This window comes from Elephantulus edwardii, unplaced genomic scaffold (assembly GCF_000299155.1).
Source record: "Elephantulus edwardii isolate Elephantulus edwardi_28Jun2011 unplaced genomic scaffold, EleEdw1.0 scaffold00118, whole genome shotgun sequence".
Classification (NCBI taxonomy): Eukaryota; Metazoa; Chordata; class Mammalia; order Macroscelidea; family Macroscelididae; genus Elephantulus; species Elephantulus edwardii.
In genome coordinates, this window is record NW_006399868.1 from 2,603,334 (window position 1) to 2,618,910 (window position 15,577).

General features: G+C 40.3%; 1 protein-coding gene and 1 pseudogene across 1 annotated transcript in view; one reads left to right on the forward strand and one right to left on the reverse strand.

The window, feature by feature from the left end:
• The window catches only part of PIGN (phosphatidylinositol glycan anchor biosynthesis, class N), a 60,427-nt gene extending 45,338 nt beyond the window's left edge, over window positions 1-15,089 (reverse strand). Inside the window, exons 1-6 of the mRNA XM_006892728.1 lie at window positions 14,869-15,089; window positions 12,132-12,253; window positions 11,171-11,269; window positions 8,264-8,370; window positions 2,735-2,859; window positions 825-955 (exon numbers count right to left, since the gene is read on the reverse strand). Of these exons, the coding sequence (XP_006892790.1) occupies window positions 825-955; window positions 2,735-2,859; window positions 8,264-8,370; window positions 11,171-11,269; window positions 12,132-12,253; window positions 14,869-15,089 (805 nt within the window). The remainder of the gene's footprint in view (window positions 1-824; window positions 956-2,734; window positions 2,860-8,263; window positions 8,371-11,170; window positions 11,270-12,131; window positions 12,254-14,868) is intronic.
• LOC102849785 lies at window positions 4,397-7,231 on the forward strand (annotated as a pseudogene).
• Window positions 15,090-15,577: the final 488 nt, after the last annotated feature.

Consider the following 15,577-nt stretch of genomic DNA (forward strand, 5'->3'; position numbering starts at 1 on the left):
GGGACAAGGATGTAAACTGCTTGTGCTCACTGTTAGAATAGTCATATACCGGAAGTCTCTTTCTCCCTCCCTCCCTCCCTCCTTCCCTCTCTCTCCCTCTCAAACTAACTCTCCCTCTCCCTTTCCTACTCCCTCTCCTTCCTCTTCCTCTCACTTTCCCTCTCCTCCTCCTCTCTTTCTCCCCCCCCCAATCTCTCTCCCTCCCTCTCCCTCTCTCTTTCTCTCCCCTTCCCTCTCTCTCCCCATCAAGGCAGAACTGGCTCATCATAGCTGATGCTGCCTCCGGTTTCTATGACTACAAATCACAAAATGAGATTGTTAATCTTCCATGCTTGGATTTAAACCACCAGAGGAGTGTGACCTTTGGGTCACAACGTTAGAATTCTGTATTATGATTTGAGAACTGAAACCAGTCTTGGCCTCGTTTTGTTATCTGCACACACTTGTTTGCTTTGAGAATCTCACAAGGAAGATTCTGGGATTCATGTGGGGTAGAATTTGAGAAACCCCTCACCCTGTTCAGGCCTCACTTAAAGTCATCTCCAGGCAGATCAATTAGAAGGGCTTTTCTTTTCTTTTTTTATCCACACTTGCAGCTTTCTCAGTTTCTGTATGAGAATATATTCCTCTTATAATTGAGGGGGGAAATGCTTAATGTGAGATCGGTCTCTTTTTAAGCTAGCATTTTAAGTGCACAATTATTATGTGCTAGACAATTTGCATAGACCAAGACATTTCATTCTTTGGACATTATAAGATCCTTGCAAACACATTTATTACTACTTAATTATAAAATATACATCATCTGTAGCAAGCTAACTAACCCCAGTCTGTCATTCCATGGTCAGAGGTAAGGATAAATGTAGTCTTCCCGTCATTTCCATAAAAATGTTTAAATATAGACACAACATTTTTCACTCCATCATCCACTATTTTAATATTGTCTTTGTATTCTCTGTTTTAAAATAAATGGAAGAGCAAATAAATTTACATTAATTTATAGAAATCAAATGCATTCAATTTAAATTCATTATACTAAAAGTCAACAACGTAAAATGTTTTTAGATTTCATCATTGATGCTTAAAAATCACAGCAGTCACAGGTGTTTTATTTTTTTTAAATAAACAAAAGAACTGATAATAGCTTTCAGAGATGGGGTAAAAAGAAGATAGCAATTGTTATTGTTGTTATGTGCCGTGTAGCTGCTTGCAACTCATTGAAACTCATAGCAACCCTGGGTACAACAGCTCTGAACCCTGCTCTATCTTGAGCCAAACTTATTGTCTCTGACACACCTACTCCCATTAACCCAGTCACTGAGTCAATCCATCTCATCCAGGGTCTTCCTCTCTTGCACTCTCCCTCTACCCTCCCAAACATGAAGTCCCTCTCCAAGGACTTGTCCCTCCTTGCAACATGTCCAAAGTATGTCAGACGAAGCCTCAGAATCCTTGCCTCCAAGCAGAAGCCTGGTTTCACCGTCTCCGGGATGAACCTGTTTGTTCTTCTGGCAGTCCGTGGTATATTCAATCCTCTTCTCTAGCACCACAGCTCAAAGGCATCAATTCTCCTTCTATCATCAGCTATTTGATGCCTAGCAAGTAATTGTGAAGATATGGCCTGGATCAGGTGCACCCTAGTCTCTAGTCTGATATATTTGCTCTTCAGTACTCTGGAGAGGTCCCTGACAGCAAACTTTCCCAATGCAATTCATCCTTTGATTTGCTGGCTGCTGATACCAAGAGTGTTGATTGTGGAACCAAGCAAACTGAAGCTGTTAGCAATCTCAATCTCTTAACCATCTATCATGATGCTGCCAATCAGCCCAGTGGTGAGAATCTTTGTTTTCTTGATGTTAGGCTTCAATCCATATGTAAGGCTGCAGTCCTTGACTTGCTGTGGCAAATGCTTCAGGCCCTCCTCAGTTTTGACAAGCAAGGTATGACATCTGCATAATGCGGATTGTTGATGAGTCTTCCTCCAATCCTGATGGGAATCCACATTCCTCCTCATAGATGCCACATTGCTCCTCATACAGCCCAGCCTCCCAGATGATCTGTTCTGCATATAAATGAAAAGGTATAGAGATAGCACACATCCTGGCACACACCCTTCCCAATTTTGAACCATGAAATGTTTCCCTGCTCTGTTCTGAGGACTACCTCCTGGTCCAAGTATAGGGTTTGTATAAACACAATCAAATGTTCTGGGATTCCCATTTTTCTCAGAGTTAGCCACAGTTTGTTATGACCCACACAGTCAAATGCTTTTGCATAGTCCATGAAACACAGAGATTTTTCTGATATTCTTTGCTTTCAGACAAGAGCCAAGATCCATCAAACATTAACTATAATATCCCTAGTATCACAGTGTCTTCTAAAGCAGCCTGCGTATCTTGCAATTCTCTGTTGATGCGCTGTTCCAGTAGTTTTTGGATAATTTTCAGCAGAATCTTGCTTGAATGTGATATTAATGATATCGTTCAATAATTTCTACACTCTGTTGGAAGAATGATGATGAATGAAGCATATAGAATAAACTATATTAATAAACAACCTGGCTCTAATAGATGTCATTTTGACCACTATATCATTTGATATCTCATAAATTACTCTGCATTACATTAGTAGTTTAATATTTTAGTTGTTTTCACAATTACTAAGAAAATATAAATATTTTTAATAATTCAAACAGAAAGCTACTTCAAAAAATCAAACACAACATTAAAATTACCTGGAGTATGGTCGATGAGCATGTCCATTTGTATCTATTCCTAATAAGTACAAGAAAAAAAATAATTTCTCTTCATTTAATTTAGCAAACAAAGATTGATTGTCTTTGGCAGTATGAAAGAATTCCTGTATGTAAAAAAATAGTTTAAAAATAATTTAATTTACATTATTAAACACTGGTGAAAATACTTAATTTGAATTACCTGTAATATAAAATTAAATTACCTTACATTGCTTAAATTGGTCCTCATGACCTACAAAACTCAATATCCTTGATTTCAGGTCAGACTGTGCCAGGTAAGTGAACTATCCTCACCACCATCACTAGGTTTATTTATAGAAAAGATATCTTGATCTCATAATATCACTCACCTCATTCTAACAAAATAAAAATACAGCAGGGAAAAAAAAAGAAACCCTGTAGTAAAAGCCAAAAATAAAATGATAGTGATAACAAATTAGAAAGCATTATCATTATGAAATATATTTCTGTTCCCTATAGACCCCAGCTGAGAACAGGACAGTGAATAAGGATGACAGAAAAACTGATGCCTTTGAGCTGTGGTGTTAGAGAAGAGTATTGACTAGCCTGTGGACGGCCAAAACACCAAATATGTTTTAGAGATGGTGAAACCGGAGTGCTCTTTGGAGGCAAGAATGATGTGGCTTTGCCTCACATACTTCAGGCATGTTGCTAGGAGGGACTATTCCTTGGAAAGGGACCTGATGCTGGGAAGGGTGGAGGGTCAGTGAAGGAGAGGAAGACCCTCAATCAGGGGGACTGATGTGGTGACTGCCACAGTAGGCTCCTGTGTGTCAGGAAGTGTGGAAATGGCACAGGATAGAACAGGGTTCAGATCTTTTGTTCACAGCACTGAGTCATTCTCAACCCAAGAGCACCTAACAACAACAGCGGGCCCCAACACTCAAACACCCTCTGCTCTCAAGGTGGCTGTGAATCGTAACAGGTGGTGACACCCATCTTTCTCCAGAGTACTGCTGGGGGATTAGACCTTCTGGAGATGTGTGCCCTGTGGCTCACAGCACAGGACACTGCAGACTGTGCCACCAGGGAACCAACACAAGCTGTGTCACTCCAACACTAGTAGTGCTACCCCAACACAGCAGTGTAACCCCCAACACTAGTAGAAACTGACACTTGCAGTGGGGTAGGATTACCCACCACACTCGCTGTGTTATGCCCAACACTAGTAGTATTACCTCCAGCACTAGCTCTGTATTTTACCACCAACACTAGAAAGAGGAAAAACCAAAAGCATAAATAAAAAATCAGGCTAGTCAATCCCATCAGGCTTGAACTAAGCAGATTCAGAAGTAGGGAACAAAGGATCAACTAACATCAAGAAGATAGAACTGGACAGTGACGACTATCCCTTACACCTGAGATCCTGTGTGGACCGGAGAGAGAGCACTATGGCTCCAGAGATGGTGAGACGAAGAAAAGGCAGCTGCATGGTCATCTGTACAGAATCAGTGGAGGCCGCAGGAAGGACGGCTAAGAAGAGGCTGCCTCAACTATATCCCAAGTTGCTTATTTTTTTCCAATTTGCATTGTAATTTATTACTTCCCTAATAAACTCTTTAGTCATGAAAAAAAAATCATCAGGCTAACTAGAAACCCCTATCCCTATCCTGCTCAACCATGGGAACCACACTCGTGATTCTAGAATTCATGAGATTTTGGCTTTGTACGTGAAACTAGATGTCAAGAAATGGGGGCGGGGGGGGAATAAATGAACAGAAAACTCTTCAATCTGACATTAACGTAATGGATTCTATTAGGTGATGTTATCAAGGTATTCCAACATTCGCCCCATTAGCCACATATGCACTCTCCAGCTCAAAACTGCATTGTCCTCGAGAGGGAACAAACTGAAATCTGGGTCTCCAGTGGTTTTTTCCAAGAATGTAAATAGCAAAGAAGGAGACTGACCATGCTTCTGCTGTGGAACCACAGCTTCGGGTTAGCCGTGCCACTCCCAACAGACAGGCAGCGCTCCTATGTGCTCCCTAGAGTGTCAGAACACTGAAAGAAAATATGAGTTAAATGGTAGGCTAAGTCCTCCAGGTTTGCATTTCAATAGAATAAGTGATGATTAGCAACAAAATTTGCTAATTCTTTCCAAAAAGAAATTCCATTGTAACTTGAAAGTTATCCCTGTTGGTGAAATAATTATGAGAAAAAAGAAAACTTTAAGGGTAAATGTCCAGATGAGAACAGTTATTCGACTCCACCAGCCAGCTCTGACACGTGGGGACTCTGTAAGCAGCACAAGGCAGTGCTGGTTGACACGACACTGCGCCAGGCTCTTCGTCGTCCTGCTGTGCTGTAGCCTTTGGTGCACTCTGTCTACCCATTCATCTAGATAAGAATTTCCCCCTTTTTCTCTGACTCTCTAGCTCTGGTTGCATAGTGCATAACCTTGCAGGTTGCTAATCAAACATTAGCAAGTCAAATTTACTAGCTGTTCCCTAGGACAAAGACAAGCAGATTCCTCTGGTCAAGAACAGTCCAGTATAAATGCAGAGCTGTCCAGCCGAGATCACTGGAGAGTAGACTCTGACTCGATGACAGTGAGATTGGTCCTACTTCTCCAAGCCCCAAGTTTTTCTCAAGCAAGTGGACCCTCCCAGTAAGATGCCCAAAGTATGTAAGACCAAGTCTCACCATCCTTGTCCTAAGGGGCGACCTGGCTGCACCTCTTACAAGGCAGATTTGTTTATTCTTTTGACAGTCCTCAGTATATCATATATTCTTTATCTCCATAATTGAAAGGGATCAATAATTCTCCAGCCTTTCTTATTCACTGTCCAGTTTTCACACGCATATGAAGAAACCATGGTTTAGATCAAGCACACCTTAGTCTTTAAACTGACATCCTTGCTCTTTAGCACTGCAAAGACATTCTTGGCAGCAGGCTTCTCCACTGCAATGAGTCATTTAATTTCTTGACTGCTGCTTCGGTCGGCACTGATGATAAATCATAGTAAATGTAAATCCTTGACAATTTCAATTCCCCCTCCCCCCCCATTGATCATGATATTGCTTGGTCCTATTAGAGGATTTTTGTTTTCTTTACGTTGCAATCCCAACTGAATGCTAGAGTCTTTGAACTTCACTAGTTAAGTCCTTCAAGCCTTCTTCCTGTTCAGCTAGCAGGGCTGTGCCATCTGTGTAATGCAGGTTGTTGATGAGTGTTCTTCCAATCCTGATACCACACTCTTCCTCATACAGTCCAGTTTCTCCAATTATTCTCTCAGTATACTGACTGAATAGGGACTGTGAAAGGATGCTAAGCTGAAGCACATCTTCCTTGGTTTATATCTTCTCGTCTGTTTTAACAACTACTTCTTGTTTTGTGCACCAGTTCCATAGAAAAACAATTAGAGTTCCACACTCACATTCTTTGCAATGTAACCCATAATTTATTATGATCCAAGTGGTGGGATGTATTTCTAAAGTCAATAACACACCAGTCAACCTATTTCCAGTACACTCTACTCTCACTCATGATCTATCTGACATCAGTACAGGTATTCCTGGTTCCACAGTTTTTTCCAGTTTGACTGTCTTAAAGAACCTTGTTGAATTACTGCTCCAGTTATATTTAAATTATCTGTTGCAGGATTTAACTTGTGTGTGTATTTACTAGTAACGTTCTAGAATTCTGTTGGATCATCCTTTTTTCTTTTTTTTTTTGTTAGTAGTCACAAATATGGAACTCTTCTAGTCAGCTGGCCAGGTAGCTATTTTCAAAATTTCTTCACATGGCTGAATGAGCCCATCCAGGGCTGCATCTATTTTTCAGAACACTTCAGTTGATGTCCTGTCAGTTCCCGTAGCAGTGAAACTTAAATTTCTAGCACTGGTTTTTAATTATATGCTACCTCCTGAAATGGTAGAGCATCCATAAACTCTTTTGTATATAAATAGTTTATCAATAATTCATTGAACACTTAATTGATGTTAAGTGAACACAGAGGAAAATACAAATGTAGGAGTATATTTGCAAACGATCATAAAAGATCACATTATACTTTTACTTGGATCTGTGGTCAGGTCGAGGTCTTCGTACCACCAGGAAGCTGCGCAGCCACCGGTGCGACCAGAAGTGGCATGATAAGCAGTACAAAAAAGCCCATTTGGGTACAGCTCTGAAGGCCAATCCCTTTGGAGGCGCATCTCATGCAAAAAGAATTGTGTTGGAAAAAGTGGGTGTTGAGGCCAAGCAGTCAAATTCTGCCATTAGAGTGTGTCAGAGTCCAGCTCATCAAGGGCAAGAAAATCACAGCCTGTGTACCTAACGGTGGATGCTTCAATTGTATTGAGGAAAACGATGAAGTTCTTGTTGCTGGATTTGGTCGCAAAGATCATGCTGTTGGTGACATTGCTGGAGTCCACTTTAAGGTTGTCAAAGTGGCCAATGTATCTCCTTTGGTCTTATACAAAGGCAAGAAGGAATGGCCAAGATCTTAAAGTTTTGATGAAAATGTCATACTAATAAATTTCTATAAGCCAGGAAAAAAAAAGATCAGATTATGGCCAAGCCATTCTGGTAAAAAGCCTCTAGTGGGAAATGAAGGAAAGCTTCTTATAGGGGATGAATTATGCATCGTAATTTGGAGGTGAGGAACAACAGGATGGAAAAAGAAGAGCGCCTATACTCACCTTTGAGGTTCTCATAAATTTTTCAGGGTCTAAATTCTACTGTAGTCCCAGTGAAACTGTGATAACCATCGTTATTAAATAGTCTAACATTCTCCTCACTTTGTCTTTAGGAACCTTGGGTAGCTTATCATTACTTGCTTTTTGTATGTATGCAACGCATCTCAGTTTTCATATGTATGAACCCGTGAACTTATTCATTTAATCTTTTTTGAGAGTAAACATGAGTTTAAAAACATTATCTCCTTTATCTTATACTATAGATCTGTTATCACTTCTCTGAGTATGTTCACACACCTCACATAACCTCACAACTGCAAGAGGCTGTGTACAGTAGTCAATGAAAGAAAATGTAACTATAGTGGCTAGCCATATAAAAAATGGAAGGGCAGAGTCCAAACATCTAACAGAAGGGTCTTTCTACTGTTATAAATAAAAATTTATAATCTGCTATTTTAAAATTTATTTAGGGCGAGCTCTGGTGGCATAGTGGCAAGAAGCTGCAACTGCAATCTCAGGGATGCACAGTTCAAATCAACCAGATGCTCTGCTGGAGAAGGAGGAACAATCTCCTCCTGTACCAGTCAGATCTGATTTGATGGTACACACAAAAAAATAATGAAATAAAATTAAAAAAAATAAAAAATTTAAAACTTATTTAGGTTGTATGGATACTATGGGATGTGTAATTTCGTAGAAATCATTATTTTTTTTAAAAAATAGCCTGCTGCTCTATCGAACTTCCAAGTTGATGCAGGCAAGAAATAACTGAGATTCTTTCACTTAGAAATCCATTTCTGAAAGTTTAGGTGCAGATATGTGTGCTGTGGAACAAACACTTACCTTTACATTGTCAAAGACCCACGTATCCAGTTTTGATGCATCCTGAGCACCAAAGTCATCTTTTTCCATACCATAAGCCTGTGTGTAAATATGGTCTCCATTAACACCTGAAATGGAAAGGAATAAATGTAAAAATATGTACTTTCAAGCTCTCATAAGATATGGGATAGTAATCTAAAGGGTTTTATTTAGAACCGAAAGTTTTCAGAATGCACTCTGTTCTGTTATGGGGAAACAAATGATGCCAAGAATAATAAACACTCGTTTAATGCCTACTACGTGTCATGAATTCACAATCAGTACCCACGTTAGTGGGAGCCAAAAAATCAAAAGCCATGTTGCATGGGGGAAATGGATTGAAAAGAATCTCTGAAAAGTGCTAATAAAGCAATGATGTCAGTTTAAAGACTAAGGTGCACCTAATCCAAGCCATGGTCTTTTCAATTACTTCCTGTGCATCTGAAAGCTAGACAATGAATAAGAATAACAGAAGAAGAATCAACACCTTTCATTGTGATGGTGGAGAAAATGAAGGGCTACCCTATAGACTGAAAAACAAAACACACACAAAAACCAAACAAACTATAATTTATCTCAGAGGACGTTCAGCCAGGGAGCTTAGAGGCAAGGATGGTGAACGTCACCTCACACAGTCTGGGCATGTGGTCAGGATGAGTCAGCCCTTCGGGAAGGACATCATGCAGGAAAGGTGAAGGGTCAGAGAAAGACAAGGTGGCTCCCAACAGATGACCTGACTTAGTGGGCATGCGCATATCGGAGATCATGAGGACGGCACAGGGTGGGGCAAGTGCAGGGTTATCGTTCAGAGGGTCGTTACACGTTGTAGCTGACTGGACAGCATCTAACAACATGTTCCACAGCCATGAAATGTACTTTAACATAGGCTATCCTGTGTCATCATCACATTAACACATTCTACTCTTATCGCTAAAGCACGTGGAAGTTCATTACATTGAGAAGGTTACACTGCTGAGAACTGATGGAATAAAAACGGCTGTCAAGATTTGTCTCTTTTTAGGAATTAAACTACTCATGGGATTTGCGACTCAGAATATTATAACAAAACCAGATGAAGTTCTTCAGTTTCTTAAATGACCTAAAGCAATAAAGAAAATCTCAGGTATTTCATTTCCCAATCCATTATATGGGCATAAAAAAAAATCTGTATTTTTCTTATATATGTGAATAAGAAATCACAGTTGCACTGGAGTTAAAGCACTCAGCTATAAGCTCAAAGGCTGGTGACATTCAAACTCTCTACATTAAAAGAGAAAGCTGTAGGAATCTACATCACTAATGATTTGCAGCTTTAGAACCTTACAAGGCAGTTCACCTGTATTCCACATGGTCACTATGACAGCAACGGTCACTATGACAGCAAGGAGCTTGGGTTGTCTCTTGTTAGGAGGCTCAGTAGTGCTCAGGGAGCGCTGGTGGCTTAGTAGTAAGGAACTGAGTTACCAATGCAAAGGTAAATGGTTTGGATCCATCAGTTGCTCAGAGAGAAAAAGAATAGGCAATCTCCTCCTGTGCTTAACTACCTCGGAGAACCTGTTGGAAGGCCAATTGTGGGTCGGAACTGAATTGACAGTACACAACAACAACATCCAGTGCTAAGGGAGCGCAGCTGTCATTGTCCAGAGGGAATGGGGCTGCTAAGCCCAAGGCTGCACCTCTCTGGCAAAGAAGAGAAAAGGAACAGAGTTTTTAACATGTGGAACAAGAAAGCTCTCAGTTCTAAAAACCATACAGTACAGAGTCCAAATTTCATTTTTACAGAAACTACACTAAAGGACATGCTGAAGTTTGTGTTGGCATAAGGCAACTCAGTGGCACGTAACAAAAACAAAAACTATTTTACATGGACTGCATAGTTTAATCTTCAAACCAAATCTATGAAATGGACATTATTGTTATCATTGCCTTTTACAGAAGGGAAAGCCAAAGCTTGGACAGGTTATCTAACTTGTTAGGATTATACAGGTTGTAAGTGGTAAGTCATATATATTCTCACTAAAATCACGTTACTATCAATGAATGATGCCCAATATGTCATCAACAAATAAGGGGGAAGCACAGGAGTCACGAGTTGAACTGTGTCTAAAATGCACGCATGGGATGACGTAAGGCAGAAGTTACGTATTGATCCCCAGTGACCACATATATCAAACGGTCACAAGAATATTAAAGGTAAGCTGTTGTTGTTTGCCTTTGAGATGAAACCAACCCATAGCTGACACCTCAGCGGGTTTTCTGAAGCAATAAATCACATGGGAGAAGAATGCCCATCCTTCTCTCTCAGAGCAGCTGTTGGATTTGAACCGCATGCCTTTGGGTTTGCAGTGTAGCTTCTTACCACTAGGCCACCAGAACTCCCTAAGGGTGGGCTACAACACTCTTAATGTCATAGCAGCCATGGAGGATATAAGGCAAGTTTCCCTCAGGTGTGGTCTGAAATATTTTTAACTCAAGATAAAAGGGAAGAAAAGCAAGCAGAAAAGGGGAACCAACCTCAAGGTCACCAAGAAAGAAGAGCTAGGAAATGCAGGTCCTAGTGCCTGGAAACTCCGAGGACAAAACTACACACAACAGAGAGAAAGGCTTCCCAAGAGCCAACACGCTGTATGGACTGTCCGTCTCTCAAACCGTAAGCTCCTGTTTCTTAGTGTCATGTGCCGTGGTATCTCAGTTATGGCAGTACTAGAAACTAAGGCAATTGCCGATCAAACTGACCTGACCAAGCTGTGGAAGAAACAGCTCCATTTCAGAGCTGTTAACATATAAAACAAATGTCTGAAAATCACTCAAGATACAGCAATAAGTTAATGACTAAGAATTGGTAAAGGAATGCATTGCCTCTCTCCTGTATGAAGAAATGACTCTTACCTTTGGTGAACATACGTAAGATATCAAAGCTTCCCCAGCCCCATGAGTACTTGCTTTCATTAAAAAGAGAATCAAATTCTACAGGATTTTCCTTCCATCCTTTGGGTAATCAAGAGAAAAAAAATCACACACAACATTAGTAATATATGGATGACAAATTAAGCCTCTAGCAAAGTAGTCTCCAAATAATGGAAAAACTATTACTCCCAGAGTAAACATAAAATTAATACATTTTATGTCATGTGTGTTATAAACCCAAATTCATTACCATCAAGTTGGAGCCGACTCATAGCTGGCCTTCCGGTGGGTTTACAAGAGGCTGTAAATCACTTAGGAGGAGAGTGTCCATCTCTTTCCTGAGGCGTTCTGGGAGGATTTGAACCACCGGAGAAGCACAGCCTTTGGCTTAGCAGTGCAATTCAGTGCAGACTACATCCCCAGAGCACCCTCGGCTATCAAACCACAATCATTTTCAAAACAGTTATTAACAGAGTGTATATTCTTTTCATTTTTTTGTCCTCAAAGTGACATCTTTGCTTTTAGTTCTTTGTTTTTTAGTTACTTTGTTTTCATATAATCATTGATATCCATTATGTTTTACAATACTAATTGCAATTGATCAAACCCTTTAATCAGCACATCTCCTCAAATAAGCATATACTTCGTACTGATATGTAGCATCAGTTTAGGACTTCAGAGAATAACATAGATTTTATAACATAGAAAACCATAGATTTTGGGGTTAGACCAGTCATTCTTTCAGTAGCACAGGATGATACAAAAACTAAAGCTTTATTCCAAAGTTAATTCCAGTGTGTGCACATGTGAACAAGGCATGCTAAAGTTTTTGCCAAGTCTCACTTCAAAGAAACCCACTTTTAAATTGTAGCATGCTTTTTTAAATTGTAACATGCTTTTGTGGAAATGTTTCCTGTCAAAAACTTCACTAACTAGACAATACCTCTGGCAACAGCACTGACATCTTCATAAAACCCCGCGATCAGGGCCACGTGCCCGGGCCTAGACTCCGTTGGCACCCGGGTGTGCGAGATCCCCCAGCTGCCTTCATGCATCATGATATTCCTAAAAGACATTAAAACGGGGGGCTAACAAATATGATTACATGTCCCCAGAGGGTTTCAGAAAGGAAGATTATCACAGAAGGACTCAAAACCAAAAGACAGTGAAAACTGAAAAGGGGAGGTATTCTTCATTTCTAAGCCCTGTCTCAGCCTTCCCACCAGCTGAATGTGACAGTCCAGGTGAGACCAGTAAAGACCTCCCACCACTCTGCAGAATGATGAGACACCACCACACCATTGCTGTTATAAAACCACAAACAAGACAGCTTGCTACTTAAAGGTAACGGATATATATACAGTATCATTACCTTAACTTTTATTTTATTGAATGTGATGATGGTATTATGACCATGAGAATGACTTTGTTCAGGCTGAGGGGTCATAACTTTTGATGGAATCTTTTAGCAAAAAAAAATCATGAAAAGCATATGTGTGCATGAGCAGGTAGATGCTGCCAGAGAGAGCATACAGAACAGGTCAAAAATCGGTACAGATAGGTTAAGGATATGCAGATACTTATCACGAAATTCCTGTAGCTTATATGGAATTGGAACATCCTTTAAAAAGAAAGAAACAGTGAAGAAATGGCTTCTCTCTTAACTGAAAAGCCTATTTGTAAATTTAAGATTTAAACAAGTTAAAAAAAACTGGTTAAAATATGTCAATAGTCTTTCTATTCTATCACTGTGATTCTCAACATTTTTGAAAAAAAGGAATTGTAACTCCAAGACCAGTAACTAAACAACGAATGCTTCGGATTGTCAAGACAAAGTCTTGACTCTATAGATGTTTAAAAAGGTAATTAAGTGCACCAGTTTAATCATAAAATTTCAGCTTCCCGAGTACAAAAGGAAAACTGGACTTAAACACAACATGACATAGAAGCAAATTTAGACACATCATTTTCAGAACATTCCCTTAAGTTTAGCCTACACTGGAAAAAATAAAAATAGAAACAAAGCCAAAATGGGTTTAGAAAAAATATTTTTTAACTAACAGGGGTTTAGAAGAAGCAGGGAGATGTTGTAAGTGTCAGTTTGTCAGTATTCAACCATAAAACTGACAAAGGTAAGTGTCAAGTATCTGAGCTCTACCTCTTGTCCAAGGGAGCACTGGAAAGCCAGCAGTAAGGAACTGCACTGTCAGCCCAAAGGTACACAGTTTGAACCCACCAGCCGCCCAGAAGGAAAAAGATGGGCAGTACCCTCCCTTGTGATTTTCTGTCTCTGAAAACCTGCTGGAGGGTCAGCTATGAATTTGTTCTAACTCAACGATGTGCAAGAATAAAAACCACCTCCCCTACGTGACAAGGTGTTTCTCTACTTTCTCCAGGCAACATCCAAATGTTTCATCCAAACACTTTGTGTTTGTAGAATCTTATATTATTAAATTTTGCTTTCTAACTTTTATCTAAGGGCACCTGATGGCACACTGGTGAAGCACTTGGTTACTAATTAAAAGGTCATCAGTTCAAAGCCACCAGTCGCTCTGCTGTATAAAAACGTGACAGTCTGTTCCTATCAAGGGTTCAGCCTCAGAAATCCAACAAGCAGTCCAACATGGGTGATAAAAGTAAGGATCACTCAACAGTAAAGGACTGGATGGTTGGGTTTTTTGAAGGGGTTTTTTTTTTCACCTTCTTTAACATTAACATAGCCGATTTTATATTCTTATTTTTTCAATCATCCTAATTTGTTATTTATTTTAATGTTTATTCTACATTTCTTTAAACTACTGCCATCTGCTTCTGAAAAGGCGACTGTCACGTTAAAGTTAGCCATTCATTCATTCCTTCAGTCAGAAAATACTTGCTATGTACTCATGATGTTCTAGGAACTGGAGATAAAGTGGTATCAAGAGCCACCAAAGTCCCAGTCTCACTGGAATGTACAATGAATGAACATACCATGTGACAATGTCCCAAAGCACAATGTGGGATATGACCATGTAAAGCTGTAAAGAATGCTACCATGAGTATTGCTATCCTGCTAGACTTGAAATAAGCCATCTGGGAGGCAGAAAAGGAGAGCTTTTCACAGCACCAAGAAGCGTGATCCAGGGATCTACCACATCCTTGGACCCGAGATTTCTACCCTGAAACTCTGACCCAAAAGAAAGCAACCTGCTATGGGCAAGCAGAGGATTCTATGATCATGGACCGCCAGCAAGAACTCTAGCCATAAGCAAGAACCATTAGCATGCTCCTACCAAGTGTGGATGGTGAAGCTTCATCTCTCAGGCTTTGGGCATGTTCTCAGGAGGACCCAGTCCCTGGAAAGGGACACCACATGTGCTAAACTACTGAGCCACAGATGAGAAGAAGACTCTTTAAAGAGATGGACAGTGGCTATACCAGCAGGCACAAGCAAAGTGACCATCCTGAGGGTGGCGCATGGCCAGCACTGACTCATTCCAGTGTCCATATGGTCACTCTCTCCACAAGGTACAAGTATGTCTCTCTCCCCCTTTTCATCATCTTCATCCATACACCATTATATGGCATTATTATATGCCATTATGTATCCATTACACAGAAACAGGAAGGTGTTGTATGGCTTTGCTTGAAGTCAGGACAACATTCTCAAGAGACAGCTCTGCACCAGCTGACGTGCTCACCTGATAAAGGGGGCATGAGAACGTCCATCTTCATCGAGTTTATAAAGTGCATCTGCTCGCAGGCCATCAGCAACAAACAACACCAGTCTTTTAGCTGGAGGAGGCAGCGGGGTAAGCTGAGGGGTCATCCCATGGACCAAAGGAGACGTGAAGTAAATGTCAAAGATGGAGGCGAAGAACACAAGATGGACCAGCAGCCCCACAACCAAGAAGAGCAGCATGCCAAGTGTGGCTAACCAACCTTTGGGGGAAAAGAATTAAAGAGAAAATAAAATTACATTTCAGGAAGTGTTAATGCAATTATAAAAGAGTCACATACACATGGCTTATAGACTAACCTTTTAGTTTAGAATGTTCATAATTCACAATTTTGTTCTCATTTACTGTGGTAAGAATAAGCATTATTTCATAATCAGAGTCAAACGATAAATACCCGAATACTCAAAAGAGATGAAACAACGGTTCAAGTATATGTAAGCAATTAGAAAGAAACAATTCATGATAAGTGAATGCACATGAAGGTTATGTGCCATTGAGTTGCTTGCGATTCATAGTGACCCTATGTACAACAGCCCTAAACCCTGCTCTATCCTGTGCCAATTGCATTGCCTCTGACACATGCATCCCAATTACTCAAGTCACTGAATCAATCCACCTCATAGAGGGTCTTCCCCTCCCAAGCATGATGTCCCTCTCTAAGGACCTGTCC